This window comes from Tiliqua scincoides, chromosome 2, assembly GCF_035046505.1.
Source record: "Tiliqua scincoides isolate rTilSci1 chromosome 2, rTilSci1.hap2, whole genome shotgun sequence".
NCBI classification, from domain to species: domain Eukaryota; kingdom Metazoa; phylum Chordata; class Lepidosauria; order Squamata; family Scincidae; genus Tiliqua; species Tiliqua scincoides.
The window spans coordinates 200,120,279-200,144,805 of NC_089822.1; the positions used below are offsets into that span (position 1 = coordinate 200,120,279).

At 42.6% G+C, this 24,527-nt stretch overlaps 1 protein-coding gene across 1 annotated transcript; it reads left to right on the plus strand.

Annotated features, from left to right (window-relative positions):
- Positions 1–1,213: 1,213 nt before the first annotated feature.
- FAF2 (Fas associated factor family member 2) lies at positions 1,214–23,815 on the plus strand. Its single transcript, XM_066615205.1, has 11 exons — positions 1,214–1,317; positions 13,154–13,222; positions 13,915–14,049; positions 14,636–14,712; positions 15,156–15,294; positions 15,879–15,964; positions 16,052–16,143; positions 17,701–17,878; positions 19,759–19,930; positions 22,149–22,292; positions 23,076–23,815. Exons 1-11 carry the CDS (start codon positions 1,255–1,257, stop codon positions 23,256–23,258), a joined length of 1,338 nt encoding a protein of 445 aa, XP_066471302.1. The 5' UTR covers positions 1,214–1,254; the 3' UTR covers positions 23,259–23,815.
- The last annotated feature ends 712 nt before the right edge of the window (positions 23,816–24,527 follow it).

Consider the following 24,527-nt stretch of genomic DNA (forward strand, 5'->3'; position numbering starts at 1 on the left):
TCTACCTGTAGGGCGCTTTCCTTGCACGAGTTCTCCATAGAGGAGATCCTTTGGGATCCGGCCATCATCCATTCTCACAACATGACCGAGCCAACGCAGGCGTCTCTGTTTCAGTAGTGCATACATGCTAGGGATTCCAGCACGTTCCAGGACTGTGTTGTTTGGAACTTTGTCCTGCCAGGTGATGCCGAGAATACGTCGGAGGCAGCGCATGTGGAAAGCATTCAGTTTCCTCTCCTGTTGTGAGTGAAGAGTCCATGACTCGCTGCAGTACAGAAGTGTACTCAGGACGCAAGCTCTGTAGACCTGGATCTTGGTATGTTCCGTCAGCTTCTTGTTGGACCGGTATAGCCTAATATCTGTCTGGACCATCATGGCTGCATTCCATACCTGCTGAAGCTTCTGAAAGATCTTCAAGGGTAGCCCCATGCAAAGGGAAGAATTGACAGAGGAACAAATAACTGCAGCCAAGCCTGACTGAAACAGGAACTGTAGGTGCCCCAGGTGAAGCTGGGCATAAGCACTGCAAACCAGCTCTCACCTGGGGCATCCAGGAGCAGAGTTGGGTCCAGGACTCCCAAAGAGTGAACTTATCCTTTAAGGGGAGTGCAAGTCCATCCAGAACAGATGAACACACTGTAACTATACACAGATTTCCTAACCAAAATGTTTGTCTTGTCTGGAGTTAATTTCATTTGGCTGCCTGCATGTAGCCGCTCGCCAACTTCAGACACAGATTCTGAACACCTACAATTTCTCCAGCTAGGGGCAGCTAAAAAAATGGAAACTTGGGTATCATCAGCATACTGATGAAGACCCACACCAGCTCCTCCCCCCCCAATAAGCCCCCATAGTTTCATTGCAACATTTCTTTAACAGTGCAATCCTGGGCATGTCTACTCAGAAGTAGGCCCCATTATAGTCAATGGAGCTTACTCTAAGGTAAGTGTGGATAGACTGCTGCCAGAGTCCAATCCTATGCCTGTCTACTCAGAAGTAAGTCCCATTATAGTCAATGGGCTTACTCCCAGGTTAGTGTGGATGGGACTGCAGCCTTCATTTCTCTGTATGTTCTTATGAGAGCCCCAAATGGAAGTGTCGACACTTCCTGGGGGGGGGGGGGCTCCTCGTCACTCTAGCCTATTTCTGAGTCTAGGGACGTCATGCGCATGCACGTTCCGCGTGGACGGAAGTTTCGAATTGTCACGTCACTTCCGCCGAGTGACGCAGCGGCGGGTCAGAGGCGGCAGCAAAATGGCGGCCCCGGAGGAGCGGGAGCTGTCGGCGGAGCAAACGGAGAAGCTGCTTCAGTTCCAGGTGCTGGGCGCGGGGCGCGGGGCGGGAGGACGGAGCAGGCGCGGGCGCGCCGAGGGGAGCGCGGTGGGGGGTCGCCGGCCGCGGGGCGCCCAGGACCGGCGGGGGCAGCTCGGCCTGAGGAGGTCGGGAACGTGGGATGGCGGCGGGGCCGCGCGAGGGAGGGCGCGCTCGGCGGTGTCCAGGGCCCGGCCTTGGCTGAGCCGCGGCCGCCGCCGGGGGAGGACTTCTCCTGGGCGCCTCTCCCGGCCCCGTGGGGTCCGCCCTCCCCTGCAGGGCGCCTGTGGGAGGCCGAGGAAAGCAGCTCTGCCAGGCGTCGCTCTCGACCGGATCCTGCATCGGAATGCACTGATGGCAGCGATTAAGAGCCCGGCCCTGTGCCTGTCTACTCAGGAGTAAATCCATTAGTGTCAACGAGAGCTGGTTTGCAATGGGTTGCAGCCCTATTCTGTGCATGCCTACTCAGAAGTAAGCCCCATTCTAGCCAGTGGGGCTTACTCCCAAGTAAGTGTGGACAGGATTGCAGCCTCAGAGCCCCATCCTATGCGGGTCTACTCAGAAGTAAGTCACATTAGTGTCAATGGGCCTGACTTCCAGGAAAGTGTGGAGAAGGTTGCAGCCTCAGAGCCCCATCCTATGCAGGTCTACTCAGAAGTAAGTCCCATTATAATCAATTGGGCGTACTCCCAGGAAAGTGTGGCTAGGATTGCAGCCTCAGAGCCCCATCCTATGCAGGTCTACGCAGAACTAAGTCCCATTAGTGTCAGTGGGGCTTACTCCCAAGAAAGTATGGATAGGACTTGGCAGTAAGTCTCCTGTTAAGGACAACAACAGGAAGTGAGTAGGTGCCCTCATACCTAGGAGGAGCAGCAGCACAGCCTTTTCCCAAGCTGGTGAGTAAGAGGTGGCTTAAGAAAGCCAGAGGTTGCTTCACCTGCACTGGGCTTGCAAACATCTGCATTTATTAATCCACATGTCCTGTGCAGCTTGAGACCATGTATGTTTCTTCAGGCACCCACAGGGTTCAGCTGGCCTCTGCTTCCAAGCAGAAGGGCACAAGAACCCAGCCTTATGTTTATCTTCCTCTTCAGCCCTTGGAGCAGTTTGCGCAAATCTCGGTCATTTAAAAAAAATGGTGAGGAAAAGGGCTGTGTGTGCCCACATGCATCTGCCAGGGTGGTGTAGTGGTTTGGGAGGCGGACTTAGATCTGGAAGATCCAGGTTTGAATCTTCCCTCAGCTGTGAAGCTTCCTGGGTGACCTTGACCCAGTCACTTTCTCTCAGCCTCACCTACCTCACAGGGTTTTTGTGAGGCCAAAAGGAGGGGAGCAGGCCTTTGGAGGAAGGGCGGTATAAAAATGTGAAAAATAAATATTAAGCCATTTCTGCCCAACGTTGAATATACACAACAGGGACCAAATGTGTACACCAGTGGGCCGGGCAAAACTGAGGGCCTTACTTTCGTGTCTTCACCTTTAAAAATTAGATGGATGATAACTGAAGAAAGGGCTTCTTTATATGATGCCTCACCTAGGAAATGTTCTTTCCAGGATTGCTTGCCTGGTGCCCACTCTTATGTCTCTTTGGTGAGATACAAACTCCTTTTTATTCGCCCAGCCCTCTAAAAATGTTACTTGAACTGGTTTTAGTTTTATTTTTTATTTTTTTGGAATTGTGTTTGAAACTGCAGAGCACCCAGAACCAGCACTGAGAGAAAGTTATAGGAATATGGATCGTAATAGAGTAGGAACATTTAATACAGTGGTATGAAGAGGAAAGTTAAAGCTTGCTACCTTGAGATAGAATAATATTCCTCAATATACGTATTTTAAAATTTCATAAGTCCTAAGGATGTGTAATGTTTATACTGCTGTTTCTTAAATTTATAAGCTGTATAAATTTGAATCTAATATAGTTGGATCCTGAGAATGATGTTATGTGGATGGAAGCAATTCGGCCTTGAGGAAATTCATGGCACCCTCACTTCCTTCTGAAACTCCTTCTGGCCTCCTACATGTGTCTGAGGATGGCCCCCCCAGCAGATGGGGGGGTGTTACAGAGAGTTTTAGAGGGAAGGGAGAGTTGAAAATTGCCTCTTCCCCTTCCTCAAATGTTAGAATTTCTGTTTGTAAGGCATTCTTAGAATCCAATCCCATGGAAATCTGAAGTTCCAGTGACACAGTCAGAAATATTTTCTCAAGCTGCCTATTTAGTTTTACTCTTGGGAAGGAATTATTTGGTTTATTCAACTGTTTTACATTACACTTTTGGAGTGCTTTGCATGTCTGTCTAGTTGGTTAATGCTTGATACAATGTGGTGGCATGTAGCTGTCATAGTACTGGACTGTTTCAAAAGAAACACAAGCAATTTCTGAACACAGTGGCAGCTGCAGTTGTGGCATTCTCCGTTTTCTGGTCTTAGGTGGTTTAAGGACAGAAGACGGAGGGTGAATGCAAAACATAGCTGTTTATAATGCCACTCATCTTTCTAAGTCTAGAACAGGGGTTTCCAAACCCCGGCCCGGGGGCCAGATGTGGCCCGCAGCCAGCTTCTGGTCCCCTGAGAGCCTCTGGTCCAGTTGACCAAACACAACCAGAGTTGTGCTTGTGGGGTGAGGGAATGGGGGTGCATTTAAGTGTGCACGCTTTATTTCTTGGGCTGTGTTGGTGCTTGGAGAAATCTTGGACATTTGAGCACATTCATTCATCTAAGTTCCATCTCTAATGTATTTATTTAAATTTTATATTTAATTTTTTTCCGGTCCTGAACAGCTTGCCAGATATTTGAGCACTTGCACTTTGGCAGAAAAGTTTAAAGATCCCTGGTGTAGAAAATGGTACTGTACCTCATTATAGTTGCAAGTGAGTGCAATTTGAGATTCAGCTGGTCACCCTGGAGCAAGTGCTGAATAGGCAAACAGCAGCAACATTGCTGACTTGGTATATATTGAATAAGTGTAGATAAGGCCCAGGGGCTAGATGCAGCCCCTGATATAATTGAGCTCTCCCAGCATGATAATTAGGCTCTCTCATATCTTGAAATTATGAACAAGATTTGCACATTTTCTCTTGAGTTTCTGTGTGAGAACAAAGTGCTTATTTCTGGTCATCATCTGCTTAATGGTGTTGCGGTTTAATGATGTCACTTCTGGCCTTCAGCAGGCCCCATGAATGTTAGTTGGCCCACTATAAGAAACTAGTGATATGCAGACTCATGTATCCAAACATGATCAAAATCAGGCATGCAGAACTAACTTTAAGGTATAGTTTCACACACATGTATTCTGCAGGTTTGCAAATGCATAAGTGTTACACAGAGATAATGAATCTTTAGGTTACTGCCCTTCTCATATGCTGATCTCCAGACATTTTTCAACTTGGCAAGTGATCTGAAACTTATGCTGGTGCTTTGGAAAAATCTGTAAACTCAACTAGAAATTTGTGTATAGAAATCTGGAAAGAATACTAATGTTTTCTTTCTTTTTCTGGGTTCTGTGTAGTATCTTCTGTTGAGAGTTAGAACTGTCAGACTCCTTTGAAGGATTTAGTACCCCAGTAAGTTTTAATATTAAGGTTCAATAAGCTTTCCCATACTTGTTAGTAACTAGAACTGAAAGGCCTGTTAACTTTATTGCTGAGATTTAAAAACCTTTTTTGAATCAGTCTTTAAGCAGCATCTTCTGGAAACTAGTACAGTGTTTCTAACCTGGGGGTTGTGACAAATATGCACATTTTTAGTTGGGATGTTTACCCCATTAAGGAGTGGTAGCAACCTAACCAGGGACCCATAGGTTACCATTAATACAGCATCTCAGGATTTTGCTGCCACCACTAAATGCATGTGAGTTAAAAAGGGGCATTTTTTTTACTCACGTGCATTTAGTTTTGATGGTGGCAGCAGGGAAACCTGGAAGTGCCATATTAACTATGCGTATGGTTTTCCAGTTGGGTCACCACCCTCCTTAAGGGGTTAACATCCCAACTGAAAGTTGAGAATTACTGTTCTAGTACAGGGGTCTCCAAACTTTTCATCCAGAGGACCACATCAAATATCTGGCACGATGTTGAGGGCCAAAAAAATAAATAAATTTTAAATATAAAATTTCAATATATACATTAGAAATGGAACTTAGATGAATGAATAAATGAAAGAATGGGCTCTAAGTTCCAGGATTTCTCCAAACACCAACACACACCACAGAAATAAAACACATGCTCAAATTAACTCCCATTCCCTCACCCCACAATCAGCTTACTTGCATTTACAGGAGTAAATAAGTCAGAACCAGCACATCAAGGAAACACCCAGAGCATGTTCTGAGGGCCGTGGAGGCCTCCCCAACCCTCAGAAAACCTAAGGTCTTCAGAGGCCCAAAAATAAGAACATAAGAACAACCCCACTGGATCAGGCCATAGGCCCATCTAGTCCAGCTTCCTGTATCTCACAGCATCCTGGTGCCCTCCCTTGCATCTGGCATTCTGACATAGCCCATTTCTAAAATCAGGAGGTTGCACATACACATCATGGCATGTACCCCATAATGGATTTTTTCCTCCAGAAACTTGTCCAATCCCCTTTTAAAGGCGTCTAGGCTAGACGCCAACACCACATCCTGTGGCAAGGAGTTCCACAGACCGACCACATGCTGAGTAAGGAAATATTTTCTTCTGTCTGTCCTAACCCGCCCAACACTCAATTTTAGTGGATGTCCCCTGGTTCTGGTATTATGTGAGAGTGTAAAGAGCATCTCCCTATCCACTCTGTCCATTCCCTGCATAATTTTGTATGTCTCAATCATGTCCCCCCTCAAGCGTCTCTTTTCTAGGCTGAAGAGGCCCAAACGCCACAGCCTTTCCTCATAAGGAAGGTGTCCCAGCCCAGTAATCATCTTAGTCACTCTCTTTTGCACCTTTTCCATTTCCACTATGTCTTTTTTGAAATGCGGCGACCAGAACTGGACACAATACTCCAGGTGTGGCCTTACCATAGATTTGTACAAAGGCATTATAATATTAGCCGTTTTGTTCTCAATACCTTTTCTAATGATCCCAAGCATAGAACTGGCCTTCACTTCCAGTTTTTTGGGAAAACCAGTAAGTGATGTTTTTAGGTCTTTCGAAGGCATTCTGAGGTGTGCCCTACCTGGCCCTCAGAACACCCTCCAGATGCGACCAGAGCACAGTTTCAGTAACTTTCAGTCAAATGATCAGAGACTTGTCCTAGGCCAGATAGAGGCTTGCTGCAGGCAGCATCTGGCCCCCGGGCAGAGGTTTGGAGCCTCCTGGTCTTGTACCTGGAGAGCTTTATTATTTCAGCATAGCCACACTATGAAGAAGAATGTGTTTGTTGAGAACCCTACTTAAAATTTACATGGTATCCATGTAATGTTGAAATGTTCTGAGGCATGCAGAGGTTCAAGGTTTTCAAAAGCTTCTTGTCATACATGAGCAGTGAGAATTTTCTGGATTCCCACAAGAAGAAAGTTGGAGCAGTTTAATAATAAAGCAATTTAATTCTGTTGGATTTCAGTGGGGCCTATTAATCATATACTTATTTAACCTAGTGGGATGTACAAACTTGACTGGGTTGAGTCCATGGAGCAGAGAGCTGTGGAGAGCTCACTTCTCTCTTCTACTATTTCCCCATCTCTCCATGTGGAATAAACCTTTTCCTTTGAATACTGAGGAAGCTCTTCGTCCCGCAAATAGTCCTTTTTAGCTTGGAGAAAGAGGACATCATTTCTGCTATTGTGCATTTGTTTTCCAAGTAGAGCAGTTTGGTTTTATCCTTCCAATTCTACTTCTAAGGTGTTTGGTCAGCATAGTAGCTGAGGAAATCCAGCTCTTTTTCAACTGAGTTGAGACACCATCCCAGGAAATGGTTTGTGCCACTTTTCTGGTGAAGAAGTGACAACAGTTCACTTTTGTGGATTTAAAATTATTGTGATGCAGGGAGAAGCAATGGAGGAAAAGTCTGCTTTTTCAGAATATTGTAATACTGCTAAAGAAATTTAACTTCCAGTGTGAGATGCTGGTTCTGTGAGAAAACCAAATTGTAATTGGTAATTAGCTGTATGTTTATAGTGCTAGATAACAGTATATGTGTGAAAAGGCATATTCTAAAATGTTCCAAAACTTGGCAATACTGCAGTTCTGTTTTTAGTCAGGTGCTCTTCACCTTGGAAACATAATTCTCTGGAATTTGGCAGTGGCTTGAGAATAAACAGTGGGGCTAGTCACAGGCTGAATAGAAATCTATCTATACTGTATTACACACACACACTCGATGTTGAGTCTGTCTTTGGAAATCTCTGCAATGTTAGTTTTCCATGTTTAAATCTATAATTAAAATATGGAATCCAACTTTTTAGCTGCTTTAGATTTATAGTCTCTGCAACTCCAAACATACATAAAGCTGAAATGAGGAAAATACTTTGAATTTCAGTCACTGAAGTCCATTTCAGACCTTGGCTAATAGTTGTTGAGGTCTCAATTTTTCAATACTGTTGCATGTACAGAGCAAAACCTCTTCTACTAGCGACCCTTTAAATCTCGGAAAAACTGTTCAATTATACATTGTAGCTAATGGATTTAGTGGTCTGATTTTTATGTCGTCTTTAAACCCTGGAATGTGTTAGCAGGAGTTCAGCTGATAACAGAGTTCAGTATTCCAGACTGGCATCTTGACAGGCAATTTGTGTGGAAAACATTCCATGCAGCACAAATGCCATGCAGCTCCACTGGTTGTAATGGTGAAATTACTTGATAGAAGAGCCAGAGAACCACCTGACCTTGTTTTAAACAGCTCCAGATAAATACTATGGGCAAGGGTGCACAAATATCGAGACCCTCAGTATGCAAATTCTGTTTATGTGAGGATTCCACATGGTGTTGGCTGTAGACTGTTCCTTTGTTATGATTTTTCTTAGAAAGCCTTACAACATTGTATAGAAAGCTTAAAAGAGCCTGATTATTGCATTGTATTAACAGGAAAGGAATGTTGATGTCTGTTTTTATAGTATACAGTATGACATTTTTGTATGCCGTAACAGTACTATCAAACATTGTATGTGATATCATTTGCTTTTTCACATAATGCTGCTGCAGTCTTTTATATTATTTTGAACAGAGAAAATTCCATCAGTTAATTTTATTGTGTAATGCAGCAGTTCTAGATGTACAGAGAGTGCAAGTGAATGCTTGAACCTTTTTTATTTGTCAACAATGGCAGTATGTTAATGAACTGAAAAGGCAAACAATAAAAAATGGTGAGGGCACACCTCTTTTGCTCAGTGGCCTAGAAACATGAAGAAACAGTAGGTGTATCTAACAAATCAAGCACATGATCTGGAAAGTCATTCAAACAGAGTCTTTAGGAACTGAGTCATTAGGACCTTGTTTCAGGGCTTATTTGTAAGCATTCCATTGCTCTTTTGATATTTGGGGAGAAAGAGTTGGTATTCTGTTGGTAGCAATACATGTTATAAGAAAATTATTTTTTAAATTCTCATTGAGCGGTTTGCTGGTTTCAGAGCAGAGCATGTTGCCCAACATGTCTGGCCCAATTGAAATCTGAATAAAGATGAAAAAAAGACCAGGAACGCCAGTTTGACTAACTGAGTGGAATGTTAAAGCCTAAGGTCTTCAGTTCTATTTCTGTATTCTTGCATGTACTATATTGATACATGGGAACATTCTAGTAGCCATGTGTCCTTGGAGAAACACTACCTAATCTTATGCTGATGTCTGGTAGTAAAAATATGAACTCATGACTGCAAACAGAAGATTGATGAATCACCGTTTGGGCTGAGAAGGGTGAGAAATTAAAAGCTCAAAATAAACTAGAAAAGAGTGCTAATGAGAAGCCATAAACCATCTTGCTCGTAGTGCTGTAACTCAAGCAGAGTCCAAAGTAGACACTTCAGATAAGTGAAGAATCTATAGAACTTGCTAATTGGGGGGAGCTGTAAGACTTGAATCCTGGTGCCATTGCTATCCACTACTTGGTGATGAGAGTCTGTTATTTCATTAGAGTTGCATGACACGGTAGACCAAGTATGTACTCATACCATTATACAAATGTGCGTGTTTCATTTCAAAGAGAATCTCTGTGGGTTTTCAGATTTGATGCGTCTTTGCTTGCATGTCCTTTTGTGAGTTAACGGTGGTTTCTGCCTCTGTGTGGTGTTCACATTTTGTGTTATTTCCCTAGTCTGTTGTGTGTAGATCTGTTCAAAGTAGTTCTTTTCTCCACCAGTCATGCTGTTCCTTTTTGTTGTTTCCCTTTACCTGTTCACTCCCCAAGCTTTCTGTGTTTGGAAGTAATCATGCTTAGTGTCATTTCTCAACCAGCAGCTTGCATGTGAGGATACCTGCATCCTTGCATAGACACAGGTATATCTACTAGTCAAACCTCCTCATGACAAATGTGTTCTGCAATGACAAAAAACACATGTTGAACTGAAAAAGGAACTTTGGATATACTTGGATTCCATGTTGATCAGACTGTTGCACCATTTCCTAGTTCCAGTGGATCAGTGATGAGATGCAGGCCTGTGACTGCAGAAAGGACTGTCAGCAGTACTATGAAAACGCTGAAGTCTGACAATGAGATTATAAGGAAATTGTTGGTTAAAGTAGAATGTGTGTGAGCAGCCAGTTGATGAGGAATTCTGCTGTTTACATACACAAGCCAGAATTTCATTGTTCTTCCACTAGAACAAATATACTGCCAACACTGAAATTTACAGTCGCAAGAAACATGTTTTGGGCTGCAAAGAGAGAAATTTTGTTTCAAGTTGCATCTTAGTTGTATTGCTGAGTTAAGTTTTGCACTCTGGTTTGCAAGTTATATTGGCTGCTACTCAGAGTGCTTTTTCCCCTGTAAAAGAGAGCATTGTACTTTATGATATACCCTCAAAATACAAGGCAACAATCAGTTGTTCTAGAAGTTCTTGTGTAGCTGTGGGATTTCATGGGGAGAAGGAATAATCTCTGACCCTGAACGCTATACAGAGGTGCTTAAGACGTATTATGACATAAAAACAACCCCACTGGATCAGGCCACAGGCCCATCTAGTCCAGCTTCCTGTATCTCACAGTGGCTTACCAAATGCCTCACGGAGCACACAAGAAAATGACCGGCATCCTGGTGCCATCCCTTCCATCTGGCGTTCTGACGTAGCCCATTTCTAAAATTAGGAGGTTGCAAATACCCATTACACAGGCCAACACACATTTTGCTTCCTTAAACGTTACACCAATTCCTGGGTATATTTGGGGTGCTGATTCCAAAAATGGCATCCGTTTTGCCCTATCATGTCTAGTTTTGGAGACACGGCATAGCTTTGCTAGTGAATGGTTCAAGCAGCTTCCTCATGAGGAAGCCTACACCATGGCTTCCTCGTGAGGAAGCTGCTTGAGCTATTCACTAATGAGGCTATACTATATCTTCAAAACTAGACGTGATAGGGCAAAACGGGTGCCATTTTTTGAATTGGCACCCCAAATTCATATCAAACTATCATAAAGTTTGGGAAAAACTTTTCTGATCCTCATTTTTGTAGGCCTGTGTTATGGCTTGTAACCCGTAATGGATTTTTCCTCCAGAAACGTGTCCAATTCCCTTTTAAAGGCATCCAGGCCAGATGCCATCACCACATGCTGTGGGAAGGAGTTCCACAGACCAACCACACGCTGAGTAAAGAAATATTTTCTTTTGTCTGTCCTAACTCTCCCAACATTCAATTTTAGTGGATGTCCCATGGTTCGGGTGTTGTGTGAGAGGGTAAAGTGCATCTCTCTATCCACTGTCCATCCCCTGCATAATTTTGTATGTCTCAATCATGCCCCCCCCCCAAGGCACCTCTTTTATAGACTGAAGAAGCCCAAAGCCATAGCCTTTTCTCATATGGAAGGTGCCCCAGCCCAGTAATCTTTCCACTCGCTCTCTTTTGCACCTTTTCCATTTCCACTATATCCTTTTTGAGATGTGGTGACCAGAACTGAACAAAATACTCCAGGTGTGGCCTTACCATCGATTTGTACAATGGCATTATAATATTAGCCATTTTGTTCTCAGTATCTTTTCTAATGATCCCAAGCATAGAGTTGGCTTTCTTCACTGCCGCCGCACATTGGGTCCACACTTTCATCGAACTATCCACGACCACCCCAAGATCTCTCTCCTGATCTGTCACAGACAGCTTGGAACCCATTAGCCTATTTGTGAAGTTTTGATTTTTTTTTTTTTTGCCTCAATGTGCATGACTTTACACTTACTTGCATTGAAACACATCTTGCTGCCCATTCTGCCAGTTTGGAGGGATCCTTCTACAGCTCTTCGTAATTGCTTCTGGTCTTCACCACTCGGAAAAACTTGGTGTCATCTGCAAACGTAGCCACCTTGCTGCTCACCCCTGTCTCCAGATCATTTATGAAGAGGTTGAAAAGCACCGGTCCCAGGACAGATCCTTGGGGCATACCACTTTTCTCCTCTCTCCATTGTGAAAATTGTCCATTGACATCTCTGTTTCCTGGTCTTCAACCAGTTCCCAATCCATGAGAGAAACCTGCCCTCTTCCCTGACTGTGGAGTTTTTTCAGTAGCCTTTGGTGAGGGACCATGTCGAACGCCTTCTGAAAGTCCAGATATATAATGTCCACGGGTTCTCCTGCGTCTACATGCCTGTTGACCTTTTCAGAGAATTCTAAAAGGTTCATGAGGCAAGACTTACCTTTACAGAAGCCATGCTGATTATTCCTCAGCAAGGGTTGTTCGTCTATGTGTTCTGAGATTCTATCTTTGATAAGGCATTCCACCATCTTATCTGAACAGACATTAGGCTGACTGGCCTATATTTACCCGGGTCCCCTCTCCTTCCCTTTTTAAAGGTCAGTGTGACATTTACTATCCTCCAGTCTTCTGTCACTGTGGCCATTTTGAGGGACAAGTTGCATATTTTAGTCAAGAGATCAGCAACTTCATTCTTCAATTCCTTAGTAACTTTAACATTACATAATATGGGGCTCATGAAATAGGTGAGTGCAAGTGAAATAATGTTCTTATTTTCTCTCAAGTCTGTGGGATTTGGAGATGGGATAGTGGAAGCTGATGAAATTGTTCCCATCACAGCATTGTACTATACTTTTGATAGCTCAGGATTGTCGCAAAGAGTGAACACACAAAAATGAAGCATTTATAAATACCTTTCAGTGTAGCAGGTTAATGTGGGTGAGAGAAGAAAAGGCAAAAGTTACTATCATTTGAACTTTCCTAAAAAATAATGTAAGCACAAACTCATAATAGTTAAAATTATAAATTATGTTGGTTATGTTAAGAGGCATGTGAGCAATCCAGATTGGAACTGTAGGAGAGAGTGTTGATGATGATTGCCTCCATTATTATGTTCTTGCTGAAAATAGACTTCTGCCAATGCCACTGTTTGCTTTAGGGGCACAGTGGGGTAGTGGGTGGGATTTTCAGTAGGAAATGGGTTAACCCTTTCTGTTGACCCAGAAAGGGCCGACCTTTACTGAGTTGACCCAACTTATTTTAGCGTCCTGCTCTGTTCAGCGGGGTTCCCTAGTAAGTGAGTTTTGGGCTGTATCCTTAGCCTCCTTCCAAAAAGGTATCAAAAGTAGAATATCTGAATACTTAAATGTAAAATAAGTGTGTCACTAGTTCAGGAATCTGATTTAACTGGGTGTTCCTGTTGTAGTTTAACTTACAAAAGCATTGTTTGATTTATGGAGTGAGATGACTTGCATGCATTGTTAACTTGGATTGTAGTAAACTGCCAGATGTTTTTACTGAACTTCTTACATCCCTTTTTCCGTAGGACTTGACTGGCATAGAGTCTATGGACCAATGTCGTGTCACGCTGGAACAACACAACTGGAACATAGAGGTACTGTACTACTGGTTTGCTTTCTTATTGTATTGATTACAGTCATGACTGTGCACATCTCCAAAGTCAGACCTGGTCCTTTAAAAGCATTGGCGTGAAATCCTTTGAAAAATTATGTTAGGTCCTGAGTATGACCATGTGCTTAAAGTTCTACGAAAGGTAATAGAAGTTCTGAAAAAACAAGAGCTGCAGTCTGTGTGAATTATGCATTTGGTGTTCCAAAAAATTCTGAATACACTGTGACAATTGAACGTCTTACATGTTCAGTCTCTTCATTGGCTTGTTTCTAACCAGTCAAATGTAATTGAGGTTTGCTGTTGATTGTGTCGTTTTGTTTCCTCAGTTCCAAACTATATTGTCTGAGGGCCTTTAACTGTGCTGCTTCCCACATTGTACTCACTTCATAATTGCATGGGTTTTCATACACTGTTGTGGCTGCTTCTAGTCATGCTTTGACCTTTCTAACTTCAGGGACTCCTTATGAGGCACAGTCCTGTACAGCATGATATATGTGTTATCACTTAAGCCATCTGAACATCATCTTTTAGCCTATGACCCTTGGATGTTCCAAGCCATGTCCTCAGCTCAATATTCTCAATAATTCAAATGTTTGTATTTGATTGATTTGTATTTATTTTATAGATTTGGTCTGATAGGACCACTTATCCTTCCCATCCATATTCCTTTCATAGGCAGCTGTTCAGGATCGACTGAATGAACAAGAGGGTGTCCCAAGTGTCTTCAATCCACCACCTTCTCGACCACTGCAGGTCAATACTGCTGACCACAGGATCTACAGCTATGTTGTTTCAAGGCCACAACCAAGGGCAAGTTGCATTTCATCACTTGAGTTTCTTTTAAATTGGGAAGCAGGAATTCTCTGTGAACAATAATATGAAACAGTAAAGTGCCTGTAGTAAAGTGCCATTATCTTCCTGCAAATTTCTGGATCTTAGAGAGCTTAGACTTGTCAACTCTGTTCAAGATCTATTTTCTACAGAAGCCTGGATTTATATAAATTTCCTTCATCCTTTCCCCAACTGGTGAAATTCCTTTTGCTGGTGCAACTGTGAATTGTAGATTTGCAACATTTTCCCAGCTTGAATACTTGCAGCCAAATTAAACTGTTGCACTCCAGAAGTGATACTGTTCATGTTTTTCCCTGCATAATGTATCTCTGTGTAGGAGGAAAAAGTCATGTGTGAAGGAGCCTTTTGTTAATTAGCATTTTATAAATATATGTAAACTTTTTTTGTAATTGAAAACCAATATAAACAGTATATAAGATAGAGATATATATTCTGGGATTGTGTTAAAATCTTGCACTAACATACTTGATGTTGAGTAAACAATCAACTGGTTACTTAAAAGGGATAATTTGATATCTACCTAACTCTCTCTTTGTCATTTCAGGGCTTGTTAGGTTGGGGTTACTATTTGATAATGCTTCCATTCCGATTTACATACTATACATTACTTGATATATTTAGGTAAGTCTACAATTCATGTGTGTATGTTTGGGTTATTGCTCTGTTTAGAATGTTGCTAGCATTACATTCTACAGTAGAGATGGGCAGAGGGTGGACACTAATTCACAGGTAAATGAGCAACCAGTTTTCAGTTAACCATGTAGTGTTTGCTGGGTATTTGGAATCTTCTAGAGATAGCAGACTATTTGGACCATGTTCTGATCTAGCAAGGGGGCATTTAGAAGTGTATAGTCAGGATCTTTTAACACTTCTTAACCTGTAACTAATTTGTGTTAGAAAAACATGAATATGCATTCTTAATGTGTAAATTTTAAAATCATAGTGGACCATAGGAACTTTATATTAAAAATAAATATGGCGAAAGTAAGACTGACATCAGCCTCTCTGTTTTCAAGGTGCTGGACATTTAGTAAGCTGACATTCAACTTCATATTCTTCCCTAGGTTTGCTTTGCGTTTCATACGCCCTGATCCTCGTAGTCGGGTCACTGACCCTGTGGGTGACATTGTTTCATTTATTCACATGTTTGAAGAAAAATATGGAAGAATACATCCTGTATTCTACCAGGGAACATACAGTCAGGTGAGTATAAAGAGTTGACAAGATGCGGGTTGCTCTTTTGGTCTTACCTCTTGAGAAGAGCTTGGGGCACTTCTTGCAAAAGCAACCTTAAGTTCGCTCTTGAAACAAAATGACAGATTTTTTTCTTTCTTCCAAACAAACTGTGGAGTTTAAGGATTTAATGGAAGGTTCTGTTACTAATGCCTCTTTTTAACAATGAATGGGGAATGGAAATGCTTGGCTGATCACTTCAAAATGTGGTTCCAGGGCAACATTTTGTAATAGAGTAGTCAGACAGCCATGTCTAAGTTTGGGCACTGTACTGGTTGCAGTATTGGTGCACAAGGAAAACTGGAAGGAAGTGTGGTCTTAGATCTTCTTTCCTTAAATGGAAAGGGTTGATATGTGCCATAATATGCTCTGCAACTTAGGCTGTTAGATTGAAGCAAAATGATCTGATGAATCACTTCATCATCAAATGAAGCTTCATCATCACTTCATTTCACTTCATCATCAAAATGAAGCACTTAAGTTTTACTTGGGCACACTGCTAGATTATCTGTAGGTGATTTCTCCTAAAATATTTTTCTGTTCTTTCTCTTAAGGCACTGAATGATGCCAAGAGAGAGTTACGCTTCCTTCTGGTTTACCTTCATGGTGACGACCATCAAGACACTGATGAATTCTGTCGGTAAGTTAGGTTAGGGTTTTCTCAACTAACTGTGCAAGGGTTCTGAATATGGCTTCAAGCAAGTTGTCACCTGTCTTCTCTTTACAGTAACACACTCTGTGCACCTGAAGTGATCTCTCTCATAAATACTAGAATGCTTTTCTGGGCTTGTTCCACAAATAAACCAGAAGGATTCAGAGGTAAGTGTCTTGCTGCCCAACTCTGCTTGGGTGGTGTTAACTTGGAGAGAACAAAACAAACCCATACACATAACCCATCCGTATATTTATTTACTCAAAAGTGAGGACTGATGTGTTCAATAGGATTTACTCTTGGGTGAGCGCTGTCTGAGGCTGCAATCCTATGCACAATCTCATATGTATCTAAACCCGCCTCCACCCCCCCCCCAAAAGCAGTCAATTGCACTTGATTATACACATTCTAAGTAGACACAGTTTTGATCAGGCTGTCAAAATATACTGCTTATTGCAGCTGTTTTGCATCCATTCTCCATCTTTTTAGTATGTAGTAAATGGACATAGGACAGCATGCCCAGATCTTAGATAGTACTACCTACTAAGCAGTTGGTGAAAATAAATTCAAAATTACTACCCATGGGCCCCTGTTTTCTGTTTTAGAACCTTCTTTTATTTGAACCAACAGTTTTTATCCTTGTAATCAGGCAAGCTGATTGCTGTCATTGGTTCTTGTAGTCGCACTGTCGTTGTTGCTCAGTTTCCTGTTCAGTGAAGCTGCTCTGGATAGGTCGTCAGAATTCTAATTTTTGCAGACATCTCCCTAATTTCATAGAGAATCCTGGGATCACTCCCCATTCCCCCTTTAGTGACTTGTCAGTAAGTCATTGCATTCTGAGAATCGAGACTATCATCTAAACCAGGGGTGTCAAACTCATTTAATACAGAGGGCCGAATAGCATTCCTCATGTCTGCTGAGGGCTGAAAGTGATGTCATTAGACAGAAAGTGATGTCATTAAACAGGTCATAACCAAAAATAAACACTTTTTCTCACTTAGCTGCGAATGACTGAAGAGAAAACATGCAAATCTTGACCATATTTCAAGATAAGGGACAGCCCAATTTTCATGTGGACTGCGCTTTCAGTAGTTACACCTCAGCACTGCTCAAGCTGAGAGCCTGAGGGCCGGATAAAAAGCTTTTGAGGGCTGCATCCGGCCCCCAGGCCTTATGTTTGACACCCCTGATCTAAACATTCTTTTAAAGACTGCGCTAAATGATGGTTTTCTTGTCAAACATTTTATCTGGCATCTCCTCTCTGATTTTTGGATTGGTCTTTCTAATGCCACTGATCTTTAAAGGTTTAAGCTTCCTGGGAAAATTGCTTACAAACAAACAGATCAAACAAACCTTGAAGCTGCATCCTTAATATGAATTCACCACTGGATTAGAAATGATAAACATTAAGAATTGAAGCCCGCCTCAGCAGCCATAGAAACTGAGGTTTGGGGAAGTCTCCCCAGTGCCTTTGAGAGGGGACCCTCGCTCACTGGTAAAGCATCTGAGTTTTGTGCAGAAGGTCCCAAGTTCAGTCATCAGTTACAGAGATCCCTGGCAGCAGGATAGGGAAATTGGCCCTGTCCCCAGTGGAGACCTGCAGGCAGCCAGTAAGTAGCCAGTCATTAGAAAAATGTCTGACTCAGTTTGAGGCTGCTTCATTTGTTCCTGTGTCAAATGTCTTGTGTGCTAGGATTGGTGATAGCACTTGATGTATTTCTTAGTATCTCAGGCACTGCGTGAGAACACCTACCCATTCCTGGCAATGATCATGCTAAAAGATCGTAGAATGACTGTAGTGGGAAGGCTAGAAGGACTCATCCAACCAGACGACCTTATAAACCAACTGACATTCATCATGGATGCCAACCAGACATATCTGGTATCAGAGCGCCTGGAAAGGTACTAACGTGAAAACAGAGACACACCATGTCTATTTTCTCCCTGCCTCAAAATATTTATTATGTTTGTGTTCAACCTAACTTGGAGTCTATAAAATGTAGGCCATGTATTTCTTCAGTGAAATCAGTGCTCAGTCACCATTACCGTTGGAAGATTATCAAGCCTAAAGGCTATACTGATCTGGGTAGTTTGGTGTTCTGGCAAACTCAGAGATGAAAAAAAATACTGTACTGTTAAAACTTCAGCTGCCTGTTACATAATCTGATATTCATGTATGTTTTGGCAAGCATAGGATCTAATGCAAGGGTGTCAAACTCATTTCATGCAGAGGGCCGAATAGCATTCATGTTGCCTTCTGAGGGCTGGAAGTGATGTCATTAGCCAGGCAGTGATGTCATTAAACAGGTCATAACCAAAAATAAGAACTTTTTCTCACTTAGGAATTCATTAGGCAGAAGAGAAAATATGCAATTCTTGATAATATTTTGAGATATGGGAGAGCCCAATTCAGCAGTAACTCCTCCAGCACTGCTCAACAGCTGAGAGCCTGAGGGCCGGATAAAAGGTTTCCCTGGGCTGCATCCGGCCCCTGGGCCTTATGTTTGCCACCCCTGATCTAATGGGTTGAGAGAAACTGCATGTTTTAAACCAGGGGTCTCCAAACCCCGACCTGGAGGTCAGATATGGCCAGCAGCAAGCCTCTTTCTGGCCCGACACCAACCTCTTGTCCCCTGAAAGCCTCTGGCCCACTCAACTGAACATGACCATAACTGTGCTCTGTTTGCGCCTGGAGGGTGTTCTGAGGGCCAGAGAGGTTGAATGAATGAACCCATTCATTCATTTATTCACTCACCCAAGTTCCATCTCCAATTTATTTATTTAAATTTTATATTTAAATTTTTTTTCCGGCCCTCAACACCATGCTAGATATCTGATGTGGCCCTCTGGCCAAAAAGTTTGGAGACCCCTGTTTTAAACAAACATTGATATACAGTATTTTATATGGAAAGAGATTCGCATGAATTTATTAGCTGTAGTTGGCTACTGATCATAGCACCATATTGCTTTGCCATTAAAAGAAACTGTGGATGCTGCCAAAGAGAGAGCAGATTGCACTAAAGATGTACTCATAACTCAGATGTACTCATAAAGAACTCATTCACTTTGAGTTCTTCAAATTCTTAGTTTCAGTGCCTGCTCTATATTTTATTATCTTTTATATAATTGGATAACCCCAGTAGATGAGCCCAAATTGTGTGTACACATGCGCACACCCATACCCAACTCCCACCACCAATATACCCTTTCATTGCAAACTTTACTTAGTTTCTTGCCCCTTCTTTTGGACAGATGTCTCACTAGATGTCCCAGGGATAACGAGTCCTTCCTCCTCTCAAAGGGATGTGTGTAAGAGGCAGCATTTAACCCTACCCATCTTCCCCAAAGATGCATTCCAGTTACCAGAATCACTAGATATTGGACTCTTTGAAGCAGGCCAATTCTGGACTCAGGGAGTAAGGAGATTAAATTGGATTGGGGCAAGCATGCAAGATAAATTGGTAAGGGAAAAGGAAAAGCAATCCTCCTAAAAGATTCTTTATTTTAATATCCCTATCCACAGATCTTCAGTGCTGAGTAGTGTGCTGTGATATCTGTACGTTTACCTAACATGGAGGTATTTGGTACTTGGGGTGTGCGTGGATAAGAAAAGACTGCAGAATACTGTTATGCTATAAATGGCAGCCAGATAGTAGTCATAATCCAGAGCCAAGAGACATGCCTTTGACATTCTCCCCAGTTTGAAAATTGTCCCACGTTAATAAAACCAAATCTGAAATTTTCTGTTTAGGTGGCACTAACAAATTCCCTTTCTCTGGTAGAGAAGAGAGAAACCAAACTCAAGTCCTGAGACAGCAGCAGGATGAGGCATATCTTGCTTCTTTACGGGCTGATCAAGAGAAAGAGCGCAAAAAAAAGGAAGAGCGGGAGAGGAAGAGGAGGAAGGAGGAAGAGGTGCAGCAACAGAAGCTGGCGGAGGAGAGACGGCGACGGGTGAGAAGGAAATATGTTAATTACAGTTAATCTCAGATCCCAGTTGCAGCTATAATACGAATAGGTGCCGCTGCAAAGGACCGCATGTGGTTTGTACTGGCTGTGTAGACTTTTTGTTAGCACTGCCAATTGAGAAGCAGACTTTTTGGAAATGGTGGCACATGGCAGGGAGGTATTAGTTTCTACAAGGTTATTTCTGGTTGGCTAGTGTACATCTCAAATTGCACCATAAAACAAGCAATTCCTAGTGCTTTAGAATAAGCTAAGATAATTTTATATGGTACAGAGAAAGTTGTAAGGAAGAAAAAAAAAACTGTACATTAAGTGATTCTTGATGATATGAGCCAGGATTGAAAGTGGTGTTGGTTTTTACAGAGTAGCATACATTTTTGCCCAGCACCCCTTGCTTGTCTGCCAAGGAATACAGGAAACTGGAATTGTAGGCCTGAAAGGGGCCTTAACAGTTGAGGCAGGATTTATTTGAAGCATTTCTATATCCCCTATAAACACATAAAATCTCCCCCCTTTTTAAACTGCTTATCTCATTTTCAGCTCACACTTCTCTTCAGGATTGCATTTCTGAACTATGTGCATCAGTAGTGGATGCTTTTGGCTGTGGTACCCTTGAGTACATATTGTGAGGGAAAGGCAACACTTTTCAAGTACATTCATTCTCATCAGTGAATCCACGTTAGAAGATTCAAACCTCTCACATAATACCAGAACCAGGGGACATCCACTAAAATTGAGTGTTGGGCGGGTTAGGACAGACAAAAGAAAATATTTCTTTACTCAGCGTGTGGTCGGTCTGTGGAACTCCTTGCCACAGGATGTGGTGCTGGCGTCTAGCCTAGACGCCTTTAAAAGGGGATTGGATGAGTTTCTGGAGGAAAAATCCATTATGGGGTACAAGCCATGATGTGTATGCGCAACCTCCTGATTTTAGGAATGGGTTAAGTCAGAATGCCAGATGTAGGGGAGAGCACCAGGATGAGGTCTCTTGTTATCTGGTGTGCTCCCTGGGGCATTTGGTGGGCCGCTGTGAGATACAGGAAGCTGGACTAGATGGGCCTATGGCCTGATCCAGTGGGGCTGTTCTTATGTTCTTATGTTCTTATATAATGTAACATATTTTCTTATTTAAACAGAAATTGTGCTTTTGTATGTCTGGATACTGTTTCTCCCCATTAATATAGTTTCTGTGTTACAAGTAGCAGAGCCGCTTGCAATGTAAAGCAAAAATATTTTGTTGCCAAATCTAATATTTCCTTTCTTTCTGTGGTTATAATCTAACCATGTTTTTCACTTCTGATTTTTTTTTTCTTTGAGTCTCTTCATTATTTGGGCAGCCTTACAACATGAGATTTGAAGCTAGTCTCTCTTGTATAGGTTACAAGCACTGCTTGCTACCATTGACTCTGTATGGTACTTGATTCATCAATATTTTTGTCCTTTAGGATATCACTTCAGGAAGGGAATGAAAAGGTGTTTTGGCCTGCCCTTTGAAGTTGACTGAGCCACATTCACCTACTCATGTGTAAACGCGCACATGTGACTCAGTTTCACTTTATACATAACATCACTGTATACCAGGCATAAGATTGGGCAAAAATGCATCCTTCTGTGCTATAGCTAGCAGAGCAAGAAAAGTTAGTGTGGGGATGGGAGAAGAAGGGACCTGTGGTGGGGGCACATCTGAGGGACTCAGAATTGAATTTTGGAAGAAAAGAGCCATTTCCTAAGTCGAAGCAAGGTGAGAATTGCTATGAGTTGTAGCCCCAAATCTCTTTGGAGAGAAGACAATGGGAAAGAAGTGTGCATGTTTGCATTTTCTGCCAGAAGCTTGATGAAGCAGCTGTTGGGGAAATAATAGAGTACTCCTAATGAAGAATAACCCAGTCAGAGTTCCATCCAGTACAAGGACAAGATTAAAGCATCTGTTTTGACTCACATTTTGAATTAAATGGGATGTAAAAGAGCTTAACTTTGGCTGGGTTATGCTCACTGGTTAGCTGTGCAAATGGTCTTGCAGTCCTATCAGGCTCTTGCTGGAATTCTACACACCATGTTTCTTCTTTGGCCTGTGACTATAAAGGGAGCCATGTTTGAGATAGAGGACAATTACTGGTGATAAGATTGCTTGCATTGACTTTCTTTGTTTCTCTGGTGGGCCTTTTTATTGCTGCCTGTAGTTCACACCTGCTTTTTCTCTCTATAGACTTTGCAGGAAGAAAAGGAACGGAAATCTGAATGTCTCCCTCCAGAGCCACATCCAGATGACCCAGAAAGTGTCAAGATCATCTTTAAAATGCCCAATGACTCAAGGGTGGAGAGGCGATTCCATTTTACACAGTCTTTAACGGTAAGGGATGAGGGAAAAGGCGCTTGATTTCTGTAGCTGGGAAAAGTTTGGATGACTTGAGAACAGAAGTCTGAGTTCTTTAACGCCTGCTGGCTGTTAAGACAGATGAAGAGAGATCGATGTGTAGTGATTTGGATCCAAAGACCCATAGGACTCATTCTGTGCATCCAAGGAAAGTTTGTTCATGTGTTTCTTGAACAGCAGTGCCCTCATGGTGCATGACAACCTCTTCTGAAACTGAAGGAAGCTTGAAAAGCAGTTTATGCTATGGCATGGGAATGAGCCTCTCAGAATGAAGAAATTGGAGTTTACACTGGGCATGCCTAAGTATGTCTTTGAATCTTAGCCAGTGTTGAGAACATGATGGCGCAGAGTTAGAAAAGCAGAACAATGCTGTCAGTATTTCTAGCATGTTTATAATTGTAAGTTTTGATCCTAGGAATAACTTCTCAGTAGACTAAGCTGAGACTTGCCCAGGTTGCTTGCTTTGCCTTGTAATGAGGGGGTCCAGACATTTATGTTCAAACATGAAGGCTTTCTGAAAGCAGTGTTTTTTGTGGGGGAAAATGGAGCTCTTTTTTTCCTATTCAACATTAGTATGAGTAACAGAGGTTCTTATTTCCCATGAGCTTCAGAGATGTTCCCTGGTCTTGACCAAATAGCAATCTTCATAGAGATTTTTCCCTTGAACACAGAAGAGGCCATCCGTAATGCATGAACCTGTGCTTCCTGCCTGCAGCTGCAAGGCAAATCCTGACAAATAATTCTCTCCAACTTCCCCAGGTGATCCATGACTTCTTATTCTCTTTGAAAGAGAGCCCAGAGAAGTTTCAGATTGAGGCCAACTTTCCTCGCCGTGTCCTGCCCTGCCTTCCTACAGAGGAGTGGCCTAATCCACCCACGCTGCAAGAAGCTGGACTCAGCCACACGGAAGTCCTGTTTGTGCAGGACCTCACGGACGATTGACACTTTTCAAAAATAGAGATGGAAAGAGAAACTCCTATTATAATACAATATTTTTTTTAAAGACTGCTGTGTACAAATGAGGGATCAGAGACTGTGGCCTGGGTCAGCCACACCATGTGTCTGCACTGGCAAGAGAAACTGCACTCACGCACACGTGACCCCTTTTACATTCAGAGGGCAGATGGGAGGCTACAATTGCCACCCCAAGAAAGGATCAGAAACGGCAGCTCTTGGTAAATATTGCATTGATTAAGTTATACCCCATTGTTCTGACATTAGCAATCTGATGATTTGCTGTTGTGACAGCCAGAGGATATTGCTCCTTCTGCCCAGGATGGGGAGGGGGTGGGCAGTGGGTTTTTCTTCCAGCTTCTCACTCTGTATAAATCTTAAATATTTCTTTTGCTTTGTAATGACCAAAGGCAAATGGGGTAACCATGGTATTTTTTTTTTTTAATAAGGAGCTGGTTGACATTCTTAACTATAGGGGTTCTTCTTCCCCAGGGTTGTCAGCCTGCGTAGTGTAATAAACTCTGCCTCTAGTGTGCCTGTGCTAACACCTCTGACTGTCAGTGTCTTACTGCTCACACAGGCTGTGCTGTGCCTGATCCAGATGCAGTCCTTAGTTTGAAATGGTGGCCTGACCCACTTTGTGCACACATAGCTGGCCAAGTTCCTTCACACCAACTTCAGTCTGGACTCAGCGCTATTGGCCTTCACCACAGCTCCTTAGGCTGGTCTTGGCTTACTCTGGAAGGGGCTTTTGATTGTGCCAGTGAGGTAAGATTCCAGGCTAGCCATAGCAAGTTGCAATAGGGTGAGGAATAAAGGTGAACATCTTAAGAGAATGGCAGATATCTACCAAGTCAGGTGAGTAGAACAGGTCAACAGTAGAAAATATCAGCATTCTTGGACATGCAAGTGCCTGCCTGCTTAGGAAGGATTAGTGAATAAATGGTGTGCTAAAGGTCAGAGCTCAAGCTTTATTGAGTTCTAAGGGTCTGTGTACAACTCCTGCAGTGCATGCAGTCTTCTCATGACTGCAGCCATCAGCTCACCTAAAGGGACAAAGTGAGCCGACTCGGTTTTCCAGTTGGATGTGCCTGGAACCAGGCAGCTGGTCTCTTTAATTGTATAACTTGTAGGCTTGTGGAGGTTGAGAGCACAAATATGACTTGCACATGGAATTTGCTGGGTTCTCCTATGGCTTTCCTTGACATGCAGAAGCCTTAGCCTCACCTGCTACTGTGCTTCACTATGTATTTTGGG

Bases quoted from the DNA above. Each gene is read 5' to 3' on its own strand.
- FAF2 (XM_066615205.1), top strand. From the start codon at position 1,255: ATGGCGGCCCCGGAGGAGCGGGAGCTGTCGGCGGAGCAAACGGAGAAG. The intron at 15,965-16,051 runs GTAAGTTAGGTT...TTCTCTTTACAG, and splicing joins GACACTGATGAATTCTGTCG to TAACACACTCTGTGCACCTG. The intron at 22,293-23,075 runs GTAAGGGATGAG...CAACTTCCCCAG, and splicing joins ATTTTACACAGTCTTTAACG to GTGATCCATGACTTCTTATT.